The following is a 22,920-nucleotide window of genomic DNA, read 5'->3' on the forward strand; positions in this document are numbered from 1 at the left end:
TTTCTTTCAGCTGTTTGCTACCATAGTACCCCTGTCAAAGCAACCATCTGTGGCAGGGAGCAGCCAAAAAACACCATGAATTAATTCCATTTTCACCTTGCTCTAATGTTTTGCAACAAAATGTCTCAAAGGTCTTGCTTTGACCACTATCAGAGAGAACATACATTTTTCATTTCTAGTGCAGCTGTTCTCTAATCCTAGTTTATTGCTCTAATTTTCTTCAGTCATCATATTAAGTATGCAAAGTTTTTTGTTTTTTTTAACCCAGTCTCATTCATCATCAGAAAAACTCTGGGGAGGTAGGTAATTTTTATTCCCATTTCACAGACTGGAGAACTGTGACTGATCCAAGACCATTCACAGTTGATATAAAATCTAATCCAGGATCAATACTTGCCCCAGGGACTCCAAGGAACTGGTACTCTGTAAATGACTTAAACAAATGTTCACTAATGAAGTAGGTTGGTTGCTACCCCTGCAACCATCTAGCAAAAAAATGGGAGTCAAAGGTTTAAACACTGAGTTATGTAACTATTCACAATTTTTTTTCATAATCTACATGCACGAAAACTAATTTTGCAGACGTGAACTCTTCAAATATTATAACCAGAATCCAAACTTTAACTCCTGAAATGTATTTCTTCTCAATTTACAAACTACTACTGTTTAAATATATTTAACTATGGGACAAGGTGTAAATTCTGCCATAAATTAGAGAATTTTTCCTACCTGTGTGGCTGGGGAGAAAAGAAGGATGTGACTTTAGTAAGGTTACCAGACGTCCCCGTTTCCCAGGGACAGTCCCTGGATTTACAAATCAGTCCCCATACAAAAGCCATTGAAGTTGAAAAGTGTCCCTGGATTCATTGAAAAAAATCTGGTAACCTTACTAGAGGTACCCAGGTAAGAGCACCTTATCAAAATAAACACCTTCAGAAATCCTCCTGATGTGCTTGCATCTGAGAAAGTGATTCTCAAAGGGTGTGGCAGGAAGATTCAAGGACCATCAAAGGAACATTTAAATATTTCAGTGTAGTTACACACACACACAAAATATGGATAGCTATCTTTTCATAATCAAGCACTGCTGGTTTCATTTTTGTTTTCCAATGTATTTCTTGTCAATAAAAAATGGTGTGGCATGAGCAAATTTTTATTCTGAAAGTATGGCTCAGAGAAAAAGTTTGAGAACCACTGATTTAAGATCAAGTAGGCTGGCAGGCCTCCATGGCTTCCCTGCATATGGCAGCCCAGCAGAGGAGAGGGGTGGCAACACTACTGCTGCTTCTCTGCCACTTCTGCCCCACCCCCTTGTCAGGCCTGATCCAGGAGTGGAGCAGTGGCCGGCTGGCGGTGTTGGGCCATTGTGCGAGAAAGCTGCCTCTGCAGCTCCCTCGATGCCAGAGCCAGGCCCTGAACGTCTGGCCCAGGTGTGGTTTCCCTCCCCACGGCTCTTGTCTCAATGAGGGAACCTGTCGTTGGGGCACCTCACTGCACTTCTTTATCTTGAGATCAAAATTAGCCTGCGCAAAACCACCTGTTCACGTATCCTTTAGACTGAAAAACCCATGATGCAGTGTGCCTGTACTATGCATGACAAAAAACATCCAGCATCTTCCATGTAAGTAAGAAATCAATCATTTTGTAGAAAAGGGAGCACACATCAGAACCTGTCATAATTCAAAAGAGCAGATGGTGTTTCTGTGATAATTATCTGAAGACATAATTGAACCCAAATTTCTTTTTGGATTTTCACATCCCTCGTGCAGCTGAAAGTAGTTTCAATCTTTTACTTTGTAATCTTGAAATACATAATTGTTAAGACACCTCTGTACCCCTTCATCTTCCACAAAGCTTTTAAGGAAATGCTTGTAAGCCACATTGTTATTCATGAATGGTGTGGCGAAGAGTAACTCAGTTCTGAAAGTGTTGATGAACAGCAGCAGTATGATTGACCAGAGAGACCTATGGCCATCTTATGACAGCCAGGAACCCTGGGAGCATGACAAAATCAGTGCTGATGGAGCTTGAAAACGCTCGGGTAAATCAGAACTCCCCCAGTGGGGGGGGGGGGACACCAAAAGCAGGCAGCATTGGAGAATGTCAGGGAAGGAGCGGAACTAAGAATCCTAAATTTCCACAGAACTTTGTCAAGACACCAACAATGTCATAACATTATGCTGGCAAAAGAGGTGGTGTGTTTACACTCCCACTGAAGTAACTTGAAACACCAGAAAACACTGCCTCCACCAATTCCTATACAGCCATGACAGCACAGCATTGTAGGATACAATAGGTGGAGGGAGAACCACCTTGAGCTCCTTTGAGGTAAGGCAGGATATGCATGTAGTACCGTAACTAGTTCTACAGCCAATCATAGCACACCAACAGTAGCGTATTAAACCCTTCCAGGAATACTAACTCAAATGATAGATTTAAGTTACATGGGGTTCTGCCTCTAATACAGGTGGCAACCATTTTAGGTGCGTCCAATTGATGCAGGATTGCCAATGCACAGTACAAATCCTTTAAATGTCACTCAGTTCTAACACTCTGTCCCTTCAATGTTGAAAACTGTGTAGGCTAAACAAATATCCTTCCAACAGATAGTAATGGAAGATCCTACACAGGAGATACACAGTACATTTGATGCTAAGAGGAAGGTCACAACAGTACCCAGGAACCTCAGCGCTGCCAGTTAATGAATGGCAGAATGCTGTCTTGATTGCACTGAGGCAGCACCCACAAGGTAGGTATGTTCGGGTGGAAATTAATATCCAAGGGAATAAAACTTTGGGTGTAGGCCCAAAATTAAGACAAAGTATTTTATAAAGGACTTAAGAGACAGGTTGATGGATTTTTCATATGAAAATTGTTGCCTTATGGGAGACTGGAATGGGGAACTGAATTGGGGACTGGAATGTCCCCAATACAGGACAGAACTAAAGAGAAAAATATTAAAATTTCCCAGGGTAAACTACCTAAAGTTTTCTTTGAAATGATGGATAATTTGGAACTTGCTGACATCTGGAGAATTAAAAATGGTGGTGTAAATGAATTTACATACGTCTCTGAAAGACACAAATCTTTCTCAAAAATAAATATTACATTGTTGTCTAAGATGCTGGCTACTGGGGTGTACAAAGTTGGCATATTACCAAAGACTTTTTCAGATCATAACCCAGTTATTATGACTTCCAAAAGGAAAAATGGTTTCTTTAAATTGAGGATTAATGGAACACTTTTACAACAACAACCAAGATTAAATTATTATTTGAGAATAATTTAGATAAAGACATAGGGATACAAATGGTTTGGGATGAGACTAAATCTTTCATAAGAGACTATTTCATATAACATAATTCTTTACTCAAAAGAAAGACAGTAGAAACTACAATTCTTTTGTCTGAAATTAGAAAACAGAAAAAGAACTGATCTCCAACTAAGATAAATATTATACTTTGCAAATTAAAATGTTGTAGAGAAGTTTTCTATGTTAACAATGCTGGAGACAGAAACGAAACTGAATTTTCCTAAACATTTTTTTTAAAAAATTTGCTAACAAACTGGGCAAATGGTTGGCGCATAAATTGCGGAAGGTGAAAGAGAGGAAAGTGATATTGAAGTTACAATATGGAAATGCTATAATAACAGATAAGACAAATATGAACATTAACAACAGTAATGAACACATGCGCATTTGAGTCTTACAAATATTCTGTATAGTGTTTTGACACTGCCAAAAATATATGGAGTTTGTGATGAGGGTGGGTGTGTCCACTCATACATGTAAAAGGAGAGGTGCTTTGTTATCACAGCACAAACCAGTGCCAGACGGTACTGTTAAAAACAATTGTGAAACTGCGGTATGCAACTTAGTACCAATATTTCTATAACGTTTTCCAAGAGTGAAAGAAAACAGCAAATGTTCGGAAGCCGATTAACCAGAGCTGCAAAGGGCAGCCTACAACTGAGCAATGTTTATTGTGCATCTATGTACCAAGATTAGAATTAGAGATGTTACTGGTGGAGGCCACACAGTTGCTGCCACCATAAGACATTGTCTATGAGCAGAATGCCAGCATATTACAAAGGTGAGAGAACCACCTCAGTAGTGGCACCCGCCCTGTGGAGCCCTCCCACCAGATGTCAAAGAGAAAAACAACTACCAGACTTTTAGAAGACATCTGAAGGCAGCCCTGTTTAGGGAAGCTTTTAATGTTTGACAGACTAACAACTACCAGACTTTTAGAACACATGTGAAGGCAGCCCTGTTTAGGGAAGCTTTTAATGTTTGACAGACTACAGTAGTACCTCGGGTTACAGATGCTTCAGGTTACAGACTCCGCTAACCCAGAAATAGTACCTCAGGTTAAGAACTTTGCTTCAGGATGAGAACAGAAATAGCGCAGCGGCGGCGCAGCAGCAGCAGCAGCAGCAGCAGCAGCAGCGGGAGGCCCCATTAGCTAAAGTGGTACTTTGGGTTAAAAACAGTTTCAGGTTAAGAACGGACCTCCAGAACGAATTAACTTCTTAACCTGAGTTACCACTGTATTGTAATATTTTGCTGGAAGCTACCCAGAGTGGAAGGGACGCGGGTGGCGTTGTGGGTTAAAAGTACCCTAGTCTCAGACTACCAGCTGATCATAGGCATTTTGCAAGTTGTTTTGCTTGCACATGTTGATTCTGAATAACACAGGCAGAAACAGGTTACCTGATTTTTTAAAAATGTATTTTTATTAAAGATTTTCTTGATTTACAAAGGTATGTGCAATGTCTCTCTTGTATTTTTTTCCATGTAACACTTTTTTTAAAAAAACAAATCGGTTTCATTTGTTGAGACACTAGGAAGAATAGGGGGAAAGAGGTGGAGGGGGTAAAGATGAGTGGGGGTGGGGTCTGGTGGTGATGTTTTAATTTTACTTACTATATGTGGGGTATTGTGTCAGCATTGCTTGTGCGGGTTCTCTGCTGTTCACTTGTGTTCCTTTGGTGGTGAGAGGTTGGGGTTGGCCTAGAGTGTGGCTGTTCATTTGTGGTTGGCTGTGGTGGTCTGTTCCCTACACTGTTCTACATCTATTTCAGTGTGGTCTCAAGTCCAGTTTTAGCACCAAAAGACTGGTGGTTACCCCGTGTGATCACGTTTATTGGGAGAGAATCAGGAGAGCACAATCCAGTTATTGGATTTCTCAGCCTTTTCTGGGAGGGGATGCTCTCCTTAAAAAGGTTCATATTCTAGAAGTACTCTTGGGTTCCAATCTGTCACTAAATCCCAAGTGTTTTCTGTGGAGGAGTACTTATGCCCAGCTTGGGCTGGTTCATCAGCTATGGCAACTCTTACCTGAGGAAGACTGGTCTCAGTAGTCCATTCTCTAGTGACTTGCCTTGACTACTACAATGCACACTCTATGTTTGAAGATAGTTCCAGAGCTGCAGCTATTGCAGAATGCAGCTGCTAGGTTGGTGGCAGGAACAACCTAATGGAATCATATGTCATCGGTTTAAAAAGTGCTGCACTGCCTACCAGGTCCAATTCAAGTTGTCAACACTAGTGCAAAAAGCCCCAAATGGCTTGGGACCCAAGTAACTAAATGAATACCTTCCCCACTATCAACCATCTTGGGTCCTATGGTCAGCAAAGGAGGCCATTGGTGGTAGTGGTGTTGCTATGTGCCCCCTGTTTGTGCTAACCTAGGTAAGGAATTCTTGGTGCCAGTCCTCTATTTGTGGAATGCTCTCCCTGGTGAAGTATGTCTGCCTCTTTTATTATTAACGTTCAGAAGGAACCTTGATATTATTAGCTTAGGGTATGAAATGTTTAATGCCTTAAATTTAATTTTAATGAATTGTATTGTTTTGCTAATCTTTTATTTGCCACCATGGGCTCCTTGGGTAGCATAAATTTCAGTGTCAGAGGCAGTATATCTCTGAATACCAGTTGCTGTGAATCACAAGATGGGGGGGGGCTTTGTGTTTAGCTCTTGGACGTTGGCATTTTTACAAGCACCTTACAGGCCTTTGTGAGAACAGGACGCTGGGCTCTATGGACCTTTCTTCTGATCCAGCAGAGTTCTTCTTTTGTTCTTATACATACTGCTCATGGTACACTCTGGGAGATGAGTTACATTGTATCGTATTCTTCAGGATGCAGATGGAAATAAGATGGTTGCTGACATGGAGGCAGTTACATTTTGTTTCCTTCCTTCCCATTCAAGGGAAAACGTTGCCATACATTGAAGCAATATATGTGTCTTCCTTGTGCATCTACATTTTGCCCACAACTCTGCCAGCATACTATCACTGGCAGAACAGCTCTGCTGGTAGGGTGTACCACTGTTGTATCTTGTCATTTATTTATTTAATTTCTCTACTGCCTTCTCTTGAGGATTACAGGGCAGTTTACAATATAAAAACACAACTATGCATAAAATAGCAAACAAAAAGAATATCCCCCACCACAGTTTAAAAGGCCATAGATGGTTTAATTAGCCAAAGGCCTGGAAGAACAGAAATGTTTTGTCTGGCATCTAAAGATATGCAATGACGGCACCAGGTGAGTCTTGCTGGGGAGAGCATTTCATAATCGGAGAGCGACTGCAGAAAATGCCCATTCTTGTGTTGCCATCCTCCTGATCTCTTGCAGAGGAGGCAGACAAAGAAGGACCTCATATGATGATTGCAGGATCCAGGTCAGTTCATATGGAGAGAGGCAGTTCTTGAGGTATTGTGGTCCTGAGCTGTCAGGGGGTACTTAAGGGTATGCAGTACCGTCACCGCTCTTTTTTTGTTGTTAAAAGTGTGGCACTTACCGTAACAACTTCATGGTAAATACTGGCACCTATTTTTCTAGGAAAAAAGCACTGGATACATTATTTAAAACATGCAACAAATTCAACAGCCACAACACAACCAATTATCACATATTTAAAACCAATCCAGAATTCATTCCATCACGTGGGCAACAAAGGGAGTGCCTGATTGGAGCATTAGTACAGTGGTACCTCGGGATGCGAACAGGATCTGTTCCGGAGCCCCGTTCGCATCCAGAAGCAAACGTAACTAGCGATGGCACATCTGCGCACGGGTGCGTCGCTTTTCGCCGCTTCTGCACATGCGCGTGACGTCATTTTGAGCGTCTGCACATGCGTGAGCGGTGAAACCCAGAAGTAACGCGCTCCATTACTTCCAGGTTGCCGTGGAGCGCAACTCGAACGTGCTCAACATGAAGCATATTCAACCCGAGGTATGGCTGTACTCTCTTCTCCTTTTTCCTACTGAATTTGAGAATTGACTTGAGACTTCTATTCTGAAGTATGAACTGCTTTGTAAAGACTGCAGAAGCAGATGTAAGCAAACATTCCTTTTGTTACGCCTGCAGTTTTCTAAATGGTGGCCATTTTTAACGCAGTATATACTCCAATCCCTGATAAAAGTCAACATGTAATGGCTTAGAAAAGAAATCATTGTTCTCAAGAGGCATTCATGTGTTTGCACACAATAGGGCAGGCCAGCTGGGAGTGCTGATCCAATACTGAACCTGGCAGGAATTATGATTCTCACTATTTTTCACATGATCAACCACTGTGCACCAAAAATGCTTTCCCCCCAGTATTGTGTACTCCCACAATTTCTTAACTGTGCTGAATTCATCCTGACATGATTTTCAGAGCAGTTTACAACAGCATTACTAAATAGAATTGCCATATTTCAAACAGTGAAAAAAAGTTGTTGAGCTTTTTGGGCAAAAATTCACACACAAAGCTAGTTTTATGGAAAAATGGCAAAAGGGGCTGCCATACGTCCAGATTTTACCAGACATTTCCCCAATTTCTGCCCGGACACTGCTGCCAACTGCAGTATTCTGGATATGTCCGGGAAAATCCAGACGTATGGCAACCCTAAGCACACAGGATTTGTAGAGGAATAATGGTTTTATTTAATGCCCCCACCCCAAAGCAGGATTGAACAAAACTGAGCAGCTGTGAGTTGCATCAGCCCCCCCCCCCAATATTGCCAATTAGCGCTCCTTTCCTGGCACTAAATAGAATGGGAGAGTTCATAAACTCAGGACAAATAAAAAATATTGACAAAATACCATAAGTAAGAAGTCATGACACAGTAAGCATCCACAGAATGCCCATGACGTTCATGCAATCCTGATCCATAAAATTTGTGAGATATAGTGCTGTCTTCCTTCATGAAATACTGGACTTGTTAGCACTAAAAACTACTTCATATGCTGGGGAATGAGAGCGCCTCAACAGAGAAAAAAAATTAAGTACTCCTGTGAATAAAGGCAGTGTACAAATTAAAACAATAAACTTTACACAGGCAGTTAAAACTCATGTCCTAGTATACCTTTTTTTTTTTGCAACTCTAGGTAATTATAGATAAACAATTACACTTAATAAATAAAACAAAACACATGGAAGTAGTCTTAGTAAATAAATGGATACATCACCTAGCTGCAGTATCAATATTTATAGCCAATTTAGTGTCAAGGGCACCAACTATTGTGATAAAAGGAAAAGGAAAAAGCGGCTGCTAGAAACACAACACTGGTGTTAGGACACCAGTACATAACAACAAACATTTTTATGTTATGCCTGCACAGAACAGCAGTGCCCCTTGTTTTACTTTTAATTTTTTTGATCTAGCAGTTGCAGTTGGGAAGAGGCGTTGAGGACTAGTGACTCATCTCCCGACTAAAAGGTGGAGCTTCCCTCCAGGAACACCATTATTCTCACACATATAGAGTTACAAGCAAACAGCGCCTGCTGAGCCAGAAGGGGAGAACTTACTAACTTCCGTTCGCTTTATAAGCCCCAGAAACACCACCCCCGTCCTCAATAGTTAACTGGGAGCAAGCGAGCACTGCCGTTCCACCTTAAATCCCTTATCAGCCGCTCGTCGCGCTGACCAATAATATCCTTAATCCTAGGATGGGAGGAGCAACGAGCAAAATATGCTAAATAATTGTGATTCATTTGCATAACTGTTGAAACGGCCAATATGCGGATTGGCCGGCGGGGAGAAAAAAAGCCGCTCGGCGCATCCGGCCCCCCGCTTCCCGGTAGGAGGTGTGGCCAAAAGGGAGTGGGAGGAGAGATCGGTGCTCATTTGCATAACGGCCAAACGTATGCTGTAGGTTGTGTTTTTTTGAATCGGCGGCGGCAGCGGAGGCAGACGGCAGCGATCGTGGGCAGAGCTCTAAAGCGCGGGCGGTGGCGGCGGAGGACGCGCGCGCAGGTACCACTCGGACTCTGAAGGGCAGGGAGGGAGCGGGGCTGCTGGGGACGAGTCAGGGCTTGCGTCGGAAACGGCGGCAACCAACGGCAGTTTTACCAGAAAGCAACTGGACTAGTCACCTCAGGCTGCGTTTTGTTGCGAGGGGAAGGCTTCTTCTTTTCTCCCGGATTCCTCCAACCTGCTTCTCACGGATCTCGGCTGCTCTGGAGGATCCCTGCGGCGCTCTGCTGCCCCCAGCGGCAGCTCCTGGTTGCTTCTTTCCCCACCCCCACCCACGCGCTGCCTGTCTGGCCGGGAGGAGGAGGAGCCCTCCCTGCTGGCAGGAAGTGCTTGCTCCCGGACATGCGCAGTGCGTAAGCGCGCGCGAAGCCCTCGCCTGTAGCTCTCGTGGGGTGGAGAGGCGCCACGAGGAGCTGAGGCTTCCGAGCGAGCTGCCGTTCGCTTTGCTTCTAAGCACACGAGGACGAATAAGCTGGAAGTCGGAGCAATCGGTTAGTGTTTTAACTTACAGTGTTCTGTACATGTTGGTTGGTTGAATGCAAGTAGTCTTCTTTATTTAAAAGTTTATTCCGTTGCTGCAGCTTCATTATGATTAATCAGACAGCTGTCATAGAACCTTTTTTATTTCTGTTAGCTTACTAAAATGTTTATTTCAAGTGGGTGAAGGAAGTAAAATTGGGTTGGGCAACTTTTCTTGGTTACTTTCATGTCCCCACTTAGAAAGTTCCAGAATACTTTTAGTGCTAGAGGAAAATGTGATCTAAATCCAATACATACATAAAGTAAAAAACGAGCACTGCTCTAAAAATGCCATTGTCCCATAAAAATGTGATTGTCTCTCACTCACCTCTCCTTTCTGCCATCACCATTTGTGTAGTATTAAATAATGATACCACAATACTCTGGCCTTCTCCCTTTCTGGTTTCATGGACTGCAAGCTGCCAAGTTTAATTTTGGAACAGGCTTGCTGCTGGGACTGGCTATATAATAAGCAAGTCATGGCCCAATAGGAGGGTAGTTCTTTGAGGATCTCTATTGTCTCAGGATAGGCTACAGAATAAAATCTGAATATATTTGTTGCCCCCATTTATGCATGTGTATCCAGGAGATCAGTTGTAAACAGCAACAGTGAGATACTGTTCATTGGTTCAACATAGCAGTAGGCTGTTGTGTGCACGTTCGTTAGGGAGTGTGCCTTTAGTCTGCTCTTGTAAAAGTAAAAATATCTTATTGATGATGTTGACAGAAATATTGTGCCAGAGTTTGAACGAGGGAGAAGATAATGGTTGGTACCTGAAGAACGGAAGGAAAAGCCTTGTTATTACATAACAGCAACATCTATTCGTATTAACTTTCATATTAAATAGATCTGCATAAATAAGCATACTTTTATTACATGATGGCAGAATGTCTGGCCTGGTTATATCACAGATTAATTTTGAGTTTGTTGAACACTCAAAAGCACTATATAAATGCTTACTATGTCAGAATGGCCCAATTAGAACTTTTCTAATAAGAACCCTCATACAGTTATTGCAAGATTGAAGGTGCAGGAAACTGAAAATAAAAATCTGTATTTCATGGAGTCATAGAATTGTAGAGTTGGAAAGGGACCCCAAGGGTCATCTAGTCCAACCCCTTGCAACGCAGGAATCTCAGCTAAAACATCCATAACAGATTGACACCCAGTCTCTGCTTAAAAATCTCTAAGGAAGCAGAGTCCACAACCTCCCGGGGGAGACGATTCCACTTCTTTGAATAAGTGTGTGGAGTTTTTATTTATTAGTTTATTGCTAAAATGGTAAATTATCAAATCTAAGTTGTCCCACCGCACTCCAGTTCTCATCTTCTGATACTTTTCATAGTCTTGAGTGGCTTTTCTATATCTATACATAAAAAACTAGCTTGTATTCTGGACACAGTTTTGTAGTGCAAAATGCACTGCTGTTAAACTCAAAATGGCTGTCTTATGAAGCTTCAGGGTGTAAGCATAACCCTCACATGCGCAAGTGCAGTTTCCCCACATGTGAAGGGATCCCCATGGGGCACAAAAGAATACTCTTCTGTTACTGTCCCTCCTTGGGAACATGGGCAAGCGCACCAAGTTATTATAAGGAAATAGGAAGTGTGCGCGCCTTCCATACCTCTATCAAGCCATCTTTGATTCTTGGAGGGGGGTTGGAATGAAAGGGGGAAGTGCACACATACCTCTGACTTCCGTATAAGAGCCAGGGGCCTTTGTGCTTCCAAGTGGGGAGGTGGAATAGAGGGAAATACCGTGCCTCAAGTTTCTGTCTATATGCTTTATTTAAGGAAGTCTGTGCATCACCCAACTGTTAAATATACCAATTCAGTTTTTAGTTAAATGAACTCAGTAGGGTATGTGATGTGCAATGTGAATCCTTCACACTAAACAAGACGTATACTTGGTAGTTTGTGTTATGTTTTACTTATCCTTCAAGAACAGTGCATATATGCTTTATATATCTGGATTGGACTACATAATATAAAGTGCAGAAATAATAGAAATTAAAGGGAAAATATCGGTTGCAAAACTGCTAGCCTATCCCACAGAGAATTATTTCATCCCTTTTCTATTCTTCCCTTCCTCCAAGGGATTTAGAGCAACATACATAAGATGTTTCCCACTTAATCCTCACAACAATCCTGTAAGGTAGGTTACACTTTGTGAGGAGAGTAGACAAACTTGCTAAACTTCATGACTGAACAGAGATGGCTTTGTGTTCTGATTTATCCACTATTTTGATTCTAGATTCAGGTAGGTAGCCGTGTTGGTCTGACATAGTCTGTCTTATTACAAAGGAATATCAGAAATAGACTTGAAAGAGAAGTTGCTGAATTACAACTTATTACGAAAATGAAAACTATGGATAGACCTGGTCTGAATAGAGATATTGGATTCTTGTCTCATTACACATGCTAAAGCTATTTTTGGTCATCTGCATACTATCACTTGCTTTTTCCTGTAAGACTAATTGCAGTCGTTAAACAGTCGTCAACAGGTTTACCATACCCATTGAGCCAATCACCCAACTCCTACTACGCTTCTGAGAAATACCCCCCCCTCCCACAATATATAAGGGTCTGGTGACTTCCGCTTCAGTGTATCAGAAGAAGTGTACATGCACACAAAAGCTTATACTAGAACAAACTTAGTTGGTCTATAAGGTGCTACTGGACAATTTTTTATTTTATTTTTATTTTGATTGTATTTTGAATACATCTTTGATTTATCGAACAATGGTTACAGGGTCAGTATCAGTTTAGACTGGTGGACCTGAAGCTGAAACAAAACACTGAGTAGCATGCAAGTTTCCTCTTCCCAATTTGCCAAACTTTGACAAAAAACCCCACCTTTAACACTGGGTGTTTCCTTCCTATTGTATCCAAAGCTAATAAATGTTTTGTATTTCAGAGTGAAGTTAGAATGGGTGTTTCCTTCTTGACAATAGCACAGACCATTTAAGGTGGCTATTCAGCTGAATCACTCCCAATGTGTCTCTTTATCTAGATATTCCAGATTACTGATGGGATTTGAACTTTTTTCTTTTTAGAACGCACACACACAAACAAAACAAAACAAATACTTTACTTTTTACTGTTACTTTAATAGTCTATATTTCTGACTCCTAAACTTTAATAGAGGAAAAAGAGTAGATACTAGTCTTAATAATGTGTGGTTCATTAAATGGCAAATTCTTACACATTTTCTTCAGAAGCCTACAAATTTTGGTTTACGTCCACCATTATTTTGTTTGCACCAACCCTATTCCCTTTCTGAAAGTGTCCTGGCTTATAAAGGGGAACTTGGGGTGGTCTGAAGAAGGTAGGGAAAATATGGAGTCTCTCCTGAGCAGTGCAAGATATTCCTGCTGTTCCTTGCCCCCTTCACAATCTGCAGCATAAAATGAGAGGTGGTTGCTTCCCTTCCACAAAGTGCTCTTCAGTTCGGTGAGAACTAGGAGGCAAAGGAGAGTAGTTGTCATGGCTGGACATGTTTGTGAACCCCTGCTTGTCTATCCTTAAATGGTAATTTGCATTGAGCTTTGGTATTTATAATATTAATTTATTAAACTGCAATGATTAAGCAACTACTTGTTGTTAATAGTGAAAACTTCTACAGCTGTAAAGAGAGGAGAGTGGGTCACTAATAAAGCTATATCACCATAAAGCCATGTATTGTGTAATAAAGAAAAATTCTGGACTGAATCAAAATATGCAGTGTACTGAAGACTGCATATGTAGCGCTCATCATACCTAAATATTTGCAAATCACCTTTCATTTGATTATCTCATACAAGATGCAGCTTCATTATTATGACTTCATAGTAGAAAATACACCATTGATTTATATTGAATGGATGGGTAGTCATCTAGTTATTTATATACTAATGATGATTCAAGTGTCCCTATTCTTGTGCTTTTTGTCACCAAAATTGTACTACTGAAACACAAGACAGCCGTACTTCCAGACTTGAGGTAATGCTGAGGTATGTACAAGCTCAGGAACAAATCTAAGGAACAAATCTAAAGGGGGGATGGGACCCTGCCCCAGCATTTAATGAATCAATAGGATGGATTGTGGAGACTGAGACACTGTGGGGGGTGGGCAGTGGAGTAGAATTGTGTGGCTGGAACCGGAAGACAAAAACATATAAAGAGTAGAAAAGATCAGTTCATTGTTTGGATAGAAGCCATTTCTATCCAAAGTCATTTAGTTTTAAATTACTCTGGGAGCAGAAGACAGAGCTGCTCATAGACATCAGTGAAGAGATTATATAATTTAATGTACAGGCAATCCTTGTTTTGTGCAGGGGTTATGTTCCCCCATGGGAGTTAGCAGAAGACACCCCCCCACACACACACACAGCCTAGGCTTGTGCCCTGGGAGGTCACTTTGGTTCTGCTAAAACAGCAGTTTGACTTTACCCCTCAGAGGCACACTCTCTTGAGACAGAAGGATGCCAACTAAAACATGCCTGTCGTTTGCCTGTCCTAAACTCCTTTGTGAGTCTTTCCTTCTTTGTGAGAAGATCATGAATATATTGCAGAATCTTTTTTGCACTCTCTAGATTATCATCATTTTGATGTTTATATTCAGGTTCTTTCTTTTTAGATACAATATTTTTTATTAGTTTTACATATAATCACATTGCGTAACATCATATCCTCTTATTAAATCTCTTTGGCTCAGCTGCGCCTAACGACGTCCCCTCAATCCTGCCTAATGGTTTACAAACTTAAATTTTGTATCTTTGCATTTCACTTCCTTTCCCATTCTTGTTGTATCATTACCTAAGTTATTACATTACTTATCCTGAATAGGTAGTAATTTCATCTTACAAATCTTCAGGTAACACTGCTAGTGATGTTATAATCAGGTTCCTTCTGTTTGGACTCTTTTTGGTTAGTGTTGTGTATTGCATTCTACTAACTGCTCAGGACCGCAATACCTCAAGGACCTCCTCCCCATATAAACCAAACCAGGCTTTTGTGTTCATTATCTGAGGCCCTTCTTCGTGTTCCTCCGCGAGAAGTCTGGAGGGTGGCAATGTGAAAACAGGCCTTTTCTGCAGTGGCTCCTGTGACAGAAAAGTTTGTTTTTGCTGGGCAGGTTGGGTCAACAAGTGTTTTCTTTTTCTTTTTCCCTGCCAGTAAATGGTTAAATGAATGGCAGCTTATGACTGGCTGGAGTTCCAGGAGAGGGAGTTGAAAAGGGGAGGTTTTGGAGAGACAGTTGGTAGGTTGAGAGATAGGTAGGGAGATAGTGAGAGGAGAGAGAGTTGGTTCTGGGTAGAAACATCCACTCTCAGGAATATATCAAAAGCTAGAGAAAGAAGTCTCTGAGTTTAGTGTGAAGGACAGTGTGTGGTGTCCTGTAGGAGTAATTAGACCAGGAATTAACTGGGATGCTGAGCTTGAGCCAGGAGAAGCTGTGAGAATACAGTCTATTTAGGACTCATTCCAGTCAGGAAGGAAGAGATTCTTCTAGAAAGAGAAGACTCTCAAACCAGTTAAGAGGGGTGTGGTGATCCCTTGAGTCTGTTTCTTGGAGTACCTCTGGAGTAGGGGTGTGTAACTGACAGGAAGTACCCCCTTGTTTAAGAACCAAAGAATTAAGCGGCAACAGCTGTGCAATAACTGAGAAAGAACTGAAATAATATAATCTGAAGTATCGTATGTTTGACCCACTTGTGTCATAAACTTCCTTTGTTTAATGACTTCTTTATTGTTTATTTGATCAAATCCTGCCTGAGGCTCCAAATTATTAAGTTTTCCCTCACACAAGTCCCCCACAAGATAATCTGGGGTGGTTTGTAATACTTCATAAAATTGGTATTCTATGAGGTGGGTACACTACATTTCAGTGAGGGTGGGCCCAATGGTGCCAGGGGAAATAGTGCCGTTGCGCTGTCGCAGCTCCCCATTGGTGAAATGCTCTTCCCAGGGAGGTTCATCTGGCGCCTTCATTATATATCTTTAGGTGCCAGGCAAAACCTTTCCTCTTTAACCAGACCTTTGGCTGATTAATATTCTACAGCCTTTTTAATGTATTTGTGGGAGAGGGTGCTATTGTTTTGTTGTTTTAACTACTTGTGTTTTTATATTGTAGTTTTATCTTGTGAACTACCCTGAGATCTTTTAATGAAGGCTGGTATATAAATCTTAACAAAATAATAATAATAATAATAATAATAATAATAAAAAAAAAAAAACAACAACAACTGATCAAGGAGGCCTTCATGTTTCTAATCAGAGTTTTACTTTGATCCTGTTAGTCTGAAGACATAGTACCTCCGCTATCATTGATTGCATCGGTGGGGGAGGATGATCAATTCGTTTTATCCTTTTAAAGGTCTGAGCAGTTCCATCAGGTAATGTACCCAGTTTTAGTTAGGTGGACTTTTCTTTAAAGTTTCCTTTTCCAGCAGCTCTTCAGTTGAGGATCTCTGAGTAACTTTGGACCAGTACCTGTGTCTTGGCCTAACCTACCTCACATACTTGTTAGGATAAAATAGGGAGATGAAGTACCATGTATGGTACCTTGAGCTCCTTGGAAAAAACCAGGGTATAAATGTAATAACTAAATTAGTAAGTTTGCGTCGTAAGCAAATGTATTAATAGTAGGAATTTTTCAAAAATGTTATTTCAGTAGTGAATATTAAATAGGAGAATGCTAGAAAAAGAACAGGTTCTTAGATTTTTTTTAGTATGAAGGTTTTTTTGTTTTGTTTTTAAGGAACTCAAAGGCATTGTTCAGGAAACTGCTTCATGTGTCAATTGTTTAATATCTTAAGCACTAGTATCATAACACATAGCCTGGACAACCAGGCACTTGGGATTTGTTTAGCCAGGACAATGAAGTAACATTTATCTCCATGACAAATCCAGTTTCCAGTTCTTGTATGACAAATCATCTACAATTTGAAATTGAGAGGTAGGATACAAATATTCCAAGAAAATCCTGTAATCATCAACAAGTGTATCTATATTGGCTTTAGTTGTCAGGAACATCCTGGATCCAACTGGATACAGTGGTGCCCCGCAAGACGAATGCCTCGCAAGACGAAAAACCCGCTAGACGAAAGGGTTTTCCGTTTTTCGATGCGCTTCGCAAGACGAATTTCCCTATGGGCTTGCTTCGCAAGACGAAAACGTCTTGCGAGTCTTGCGAGTTTTTTCGCTCCCCCCCCTTTTTTCTAAGCCGCTAATAGCCTTTTAGCCGCTAAGCCTTTAATAGCCGCTAATACGAAGAGACTCGCGGAACGGATTATTTTCGTCTTGTGAGGCACCACTGTATAGCCTTGACCTTGAAACATGCGTCCTGTGTACCTTTCCTCAACAGAGTTTTGAGTGAACCGTTTATGATTGTTCTTGTTTTTTATTTGACAAAATCATAAAAGAAGAGCCACAGATCAGCCATAGTGCCACATGCAGAAGACCCCAGATTTATTCCCTAGCAGGCATACAAAATGCTCCATCCCTGGAGAATGGGTAGTCAGTCTAGATAATACTGAGATGGATGGACCAGTGGTATGAGGCAATTTCCTATGATCTTAATGTGTATTTGGATGTGCCTTGGGAGTCAAATGGCTTATGTGGCGTCTTTCAATTTTCTCAATGGGAATTGCCAACAGCCCTTTGTTCCTTGGTTGTCGAATGTTTCGGAAGTCAAATAGTCTTCTGGAACGGATTACTTTCGACACCTGAGGTACCACTGTATATTATTTATTCGGGACCTCTTACTATAATCTAAGATCAGCAGGCTCTGATAGTCAGTGACGCGTGATAGCTCCCCTCCCCCCATATTCTGGGCAATTTTCCTCTATTGTAGTTTTTCATATAAATTTGGTATTTCAGAAAATTCATTGCTTCATAAAGTTAATTAGTAACCTCATAAATTGATCCAATACTAGTTAAACTTAGTCGTTTCAAATATATTATCTTTTTCCAGATTACTATACTGAAAGAAAATACACTCCTCTTTGGGTGTGCTAAAATTAGTGTGAATAAGCACCATCATCCGCTCTCCCAATGTAAACAAGGGAAATGTATGCATGTCAAGTGTTCAAATAAAAATAATTTTGAATAAAACTTTGATTTTTAAAAAGCAATATACAAGCCAAGCTAATGTGCTCTGTTTCCAGCCCCCTCCCCATCAAATATTTTTGTTTAACTATTTTCAGCTATTGTTATTAGCATGGTGTGTATGATTTGGTTTGGGCCACAATGTAAAGACACTGGGAAATTTTCCAGGAAAAAAAATGGCAATATGCATATTTCATTAGGGTTTTCAATGAATCTGACAATGTGGCACTGCACTTGGCTCTGTGAAAGACTAGGATTCCAAGCTTGAAATGCTGGGCCTGATTATAATAATTTTATTGAGTTAATTAGTATTTCTTTGACCCATTTTCCTTTTAATGATTTTCCTGCAATGTACCCTGAAGGGATATTTCTCAGATCTTACCATGCACATTGCATTGTTACTGTATCATATGTATCTGTGGATGTCCTACGAAAACTAATACAAACTTGAGAATTTGTGAAGTGGTTCTTCCTTTGTTTTTCTCTGAGAAAAAAGAAATACTTTAAAAAACTATGGAAGACAAATGCAAGATTTTAAGTTGCCTAAAAAGAACTATAAAAAGATTCAAATTGTGTTTATTGTATTCTATTTTGTTTCACATATTCACAAATGATTAGTTTACGACTGAGACTCATTAAAAACTTGTAATTCATTGTTATTTAATGTTTAAACCCATTCACATTAAATGAAATCAGACATGTTCATAAACTCTGAAAAATGGAGTTGAATCCAGGCATAGTCATGCATTACTAAGTCTAGATCCAAACCAGTTTGTATCTAGTATTAAGATATTTACAAATCTGAAAAAGTTTTGGTTTGGTTACATGAAGTCTATACACATTTGGAAGCTATACTGGCTACTCAGCTGGTAAAAAATGTACCCTTTTGATCTTCTTTGTTATACTGTTTGTTCCCGAGCACTCAAATTTTCAGAAAATTAATTAGTGAAATGGTAGTCATATCTAGGCTGACTTGGAAGTTGCACAGAAATAGAGCTGGATATTGTCTTTTTGTTGATGACTCCTTGGCCTAAATCTTCTATTGACTGCTTTATAAGATCTTCAGTAATTTAGGGGACAAGGTGGAACCCTAACAGTATAATTGCCATGAGACTGGAGTATAATCACCCAGTGTTCCTGGAAGTAAGTAGAAGTAGGACCACCAAATACAAGGCCTCTCATTTCCATACCACATAATCAATTCAGGAAAATTGAATTGAATTGGTATTGAAAGTTGTAGAGATCAAGGGGAATCAAGGCCACACATCTTTGTTATTTCTAGATTGGCCTGAACTCTTTCCCCCAACTCTCAAAGTTTGGTTGCGTAGTAGAAAGCCATTTGAGCTGCATTTGCAGGATGTCCACGGTAGCTTGTTTCAGGTTAACAATCTTGCATTTTGTGATGGGGTAGCCAATTTGTGTGGCTTATAAAAATTCTTTCATTGAGGAAGGCTGAAGTAGCTCTGAGTCAGCAGTTGCCATGTTCAAAAAACAAGATTTAAGATAAACATACAACATTTATGTTTGGCACGTTTTAAAAACTCCATCACCACACCCTCGAATTGAATTTTTCATTACATTCAGATCATAGTGCTCCAAACAAGCTTGTGTTGTAATGCTAGCTGCTTCGAATCTTGTTTAGAGAAACACCTGGCACAGTAACAGTCTGAATTTCCGGAGAGGGTATCTTTTGAACATGTTTACATGTTGCAAAGTGAGTTTTGTGTGTCGCTTTTTACCACATTTTTCTCCACATGTTTTGAGCCAAGGTTTGGTCTGTAATAACTGCAACTACAGTCTAGAACTTCCTCAAACTTCCTTGAACTCGGCCCTCCAGATGTTTTTTGTGACTACAATTCCCATCATCCCTGACCACTGGTCCTGCTAGCTAGGGATCATAGGAGTTGTAGTCCAAAAACATCTGGCAGGCAGAGTTAGAGGAAGCCTGGTCTAGAAGTAGTAGAGTAAGACCAGAGATAATAAATCCTCTTAAATGTTGAAACCAGATTTTTTTTAAAAGAAAAAACTTACCAGTTTTGATTTTCAGAGTGTTCAGCTTCATATCATATCTTTCATTATTATTCAGATTTTGTAATTTAAAATCACTTGACATACTTTTAACATAAAATTTGTAAACATTTTAAAATAGCAAAATTAATTGAGTAATAATTCAGATATTTATAATGGATGTGATATGAAGCTGAATGGTGTTTTAGTAAAAACAAAGTGAATTCAAAACTTAATTACAGATATATCTTTGAAGATAGTACCTTAGGGCTCAAAAGCACGTTGCTAGTAGCAAGTAATTAAAAAGTATAAATTGCTGAACATGTTTCTTTACTTCATTGCCCTATGCTTGCATTTTGTACTGAGGGGACAATGTGTCGAAATCCCGTAGAGCCTTTGAATAACTGTTTTGTAAGGTTACATTTAACCTCTTGGATTGTCTGCAGACTGCTTTAGAATTAACTTTTATGGACATGTCTGCAGTGCATGCTCATCACGTGAGTGCCTGTTCCAGGTTTTGGTGATGTGCAAGCAAGCAGGGTGCATCATCACTGTATTCTCACAAACATATATATAACCAGGTCCAGTGGTACCTTGGGTTACATACGCTTCAGGTTACATACGCTTCAGGTTACAGAGTCCGCTAACCCAGAAATAGTACCTCGGTTAAGAACTTTGCTTCAGGATGAGAACAGAAATTGTGCTCCGATGGTGTGGCGGCAGCAGGAGGCCCCATTAGCTAAAGTGGTGTTTCAGGTTAAGAACAGACCTCCAGAACGAATTAAGTACTTAACCCTAGGTACCACTGTATTGAAGCCCCTTTCTCCCTTCCCATAAAACTCTTTGGGCAAAGAACTTGGGAATCTGGTGTAATAGCTATCTGTAACTTTCACCATTATAAGCTCATAAAAAATTTTTGGCAAAGCCTCTGACTCAATGTTTGCTGTTTCTTTAAATAAAGAAAACCTCCATGTCCATGGAAATAAAGTTTGGGAGGAGGTTAAAAGAAAAACTGGAAAGCAATCAGATATGCTCCTCCCCCTGGTAGAATCTGAAGTGGTACAGTCAGCAAAACGTTCCACATTACAATAGATGCTTGAATCTGTTTGAAGTCAAGATCAGATGATCTCATTGACGTTCATGAATTTTACATAGGATGCCAAGCAAATTGTCAGCAAATCACAAAACATACCTGTAGAACAATGATTTGAACAATCAATGATTCTTTCAGTTAGCCTCTCTAAAAACAAGAAGGACCCATGTTTTTGCAACAGGCTAGTCCTGGAAAGTGTAGTTTATCTATAATTTTTATATTTCAGTTAGTGAAGACAGATATAATCTGTAATTTGATTGCTGTACTTGAGAGGTGGTGTAGCCTAGTAATAACGAATGTGAGCTGGCAGCCAGGAAGTCTCCAGTTCAAATGTTAACCACAACCACAAACTTGCTATGCCACTTCAGGCAAACCATTAGATCTCTGCCTCAGACTATCATGTTCAAACAGGGATGATAGCAAGAATTTCTACAATGATGTATGTGAGGTGCAACACTCTAAAACACCATCTACATTATTCTGATGTTCATAATCATGGAGTATGATAAGGAGGTAGCTACTGCTAACTTCTGTAATTTAGTTGAATTTTTTGTTTTTAACCCTTCATGCACAGAATAGGAAAATACACAATAAAAATATTATACATGCAAAAAGAAAGGAAAACTATATTATACTTGGGTCACTGAAATCATGCTGAAATAACTATCTAGAGTGAACAACAAGCCTACAAATTATGATTGTACTATTATGACATGAGGTATATTTAATCTCTGTTCTATTCTATGTGTATTCTGTCCTTTGTGGCTGAAAGGGCAAATGTTACTGCAAATACTTAATCTGTCTCGCATATATGCTTCTGTTAAAGCATTTTTGCACCTCTGCATACTATCCTGTTAGACAGAAGGTCTTTAAACCAGAACATATTTAAGGAAGGAATTGAGTTCATTGGTGTTTGAAAAAACCTAATTACCTATTCTCCTGCACAACTTTTGAAAAATGTTTCTGTAATGTTTATAGTGTGAATGATTTGAGTAGGGTTTCTAATGCCTTAAGAAAAGAGAGAACTGAAAATCTGGCTCCTGACTAGCATTCCCTGCCTGCCAGTAATATTTGGCTTCATTCCTGTTGTCAATAATATGTGACATGGACTTGCAGCTGCTTGGATTCAGATCAGGATTGGAGTGTTATATCCTGATCGACCGACTGGTTCAGAGAGGCACTCTTTGTGCCTTGTGAGTTTTTTCTGTTTGTAGCACTTGTGCTCCAAGATACTGCAGCGTCTCTGCAGCATGTGCACTAATAGCCACTGTGTGTGTGTGTACTACTGTGTAAGGAGGGAGGTGCTTTGTAATAAGTGCTTTACACACTGCTGCGTTGTTACTGGCTGCTGTTGAATGCACACAGTGCAGCCATCTTAGTCGCACTTTCAGTGTAGCTGAAACAGTGCAGTCTCAAAATGGCTGACGAAATGTTCTCTGGAGCTGTTTAGCCTGCCTGTATGCTAATGAGCATATCTGGTGAAGTCACATGTTACAGATTCTGAGGTAAGAAACAATTCTGGATTTTGCTTTTCTCTAAATAGTTCAGGATGTGTGTGTATACAAGTGTGACACCAAAAATCAACAATTATTGGCAAAGTGGGTATTTTTTAAGTTTTCAGCTATTGGTGAAGGTAAGTTTTACACGCGTGTTTCACAAGGACTGTGAAAGTGCTTGCTGGGGTCAAAGGTCACTGTTCTTAAAGGGGGCTGTAATTTGGTGTTGCCACCATTTCGAGAAGTCAGAATCAGCTGATTTTATTAAGAAAAAGAAAATAGTGGATCTTTGCTAGCTTTGTATTCAACTTTGTATAAAGGATGAAGCAGTAGCGCAGTCACCAACATTTTTTTTTTAATCTTAAATTCTTGAGATACTTAGATTATTGTAATTTTGGAAGAATATAGAACCCCATTGTATTTCTAAATAATTACGTAACTACTTTATGCATTTATCCAGTGTGT

At 40.1% G+C, this 22,920-nt stretch overlaps 1 protein-coding gene across 5 annotated transcripts in view; it reads left to right on the plus strand.

Moving 5' to 3' along the window:
• The first annotated feature begins 8,659 nt into the window (after positions 1-8,659).
• ATF7IP (activating transcription factor 7 interacting protein) overlaps positions 8,660-22,920 on the plus strand; it is a 62,063-nt gene continuing 47,802 nt past the window's right edge. For 2 of the 5 annotated variants that reach the window (XM_053406776.1, XM_053406777.1), the window contains exon 1: positions 16,062-16,145. In XM_053406776.1, coding sequence (XP_053262751.1) covers positions 16,099-16,145 — 47 coding nt within the window. In that variant the 5' untranslated portion in view covers positions 16,062-16,098. Of the gene's footprint in view, positions 9,741-16,061; positions 16,146-22,136; positions 22,465-22,920 lie in introns of those variants that run through there. The other 3 variants (XM_053406779.1, XM_053406780.1, XM_053406778.1) reach the window with 3 other exon arrangements.

This window comes from Podarcis raffonei, chromosome 10 (assembly GCF_027172205.1).
Source record: "Podarcis raffonei isolate rPodRaf1 chromosome 10, rPodRaf1.pri, whole genome shotgun sequence".
NCBI lineage: Eukaryota > Metazoa > Chordata > Lepidosauria > Squamata > Lacertidae > Podarcis > Podarcis raffonei.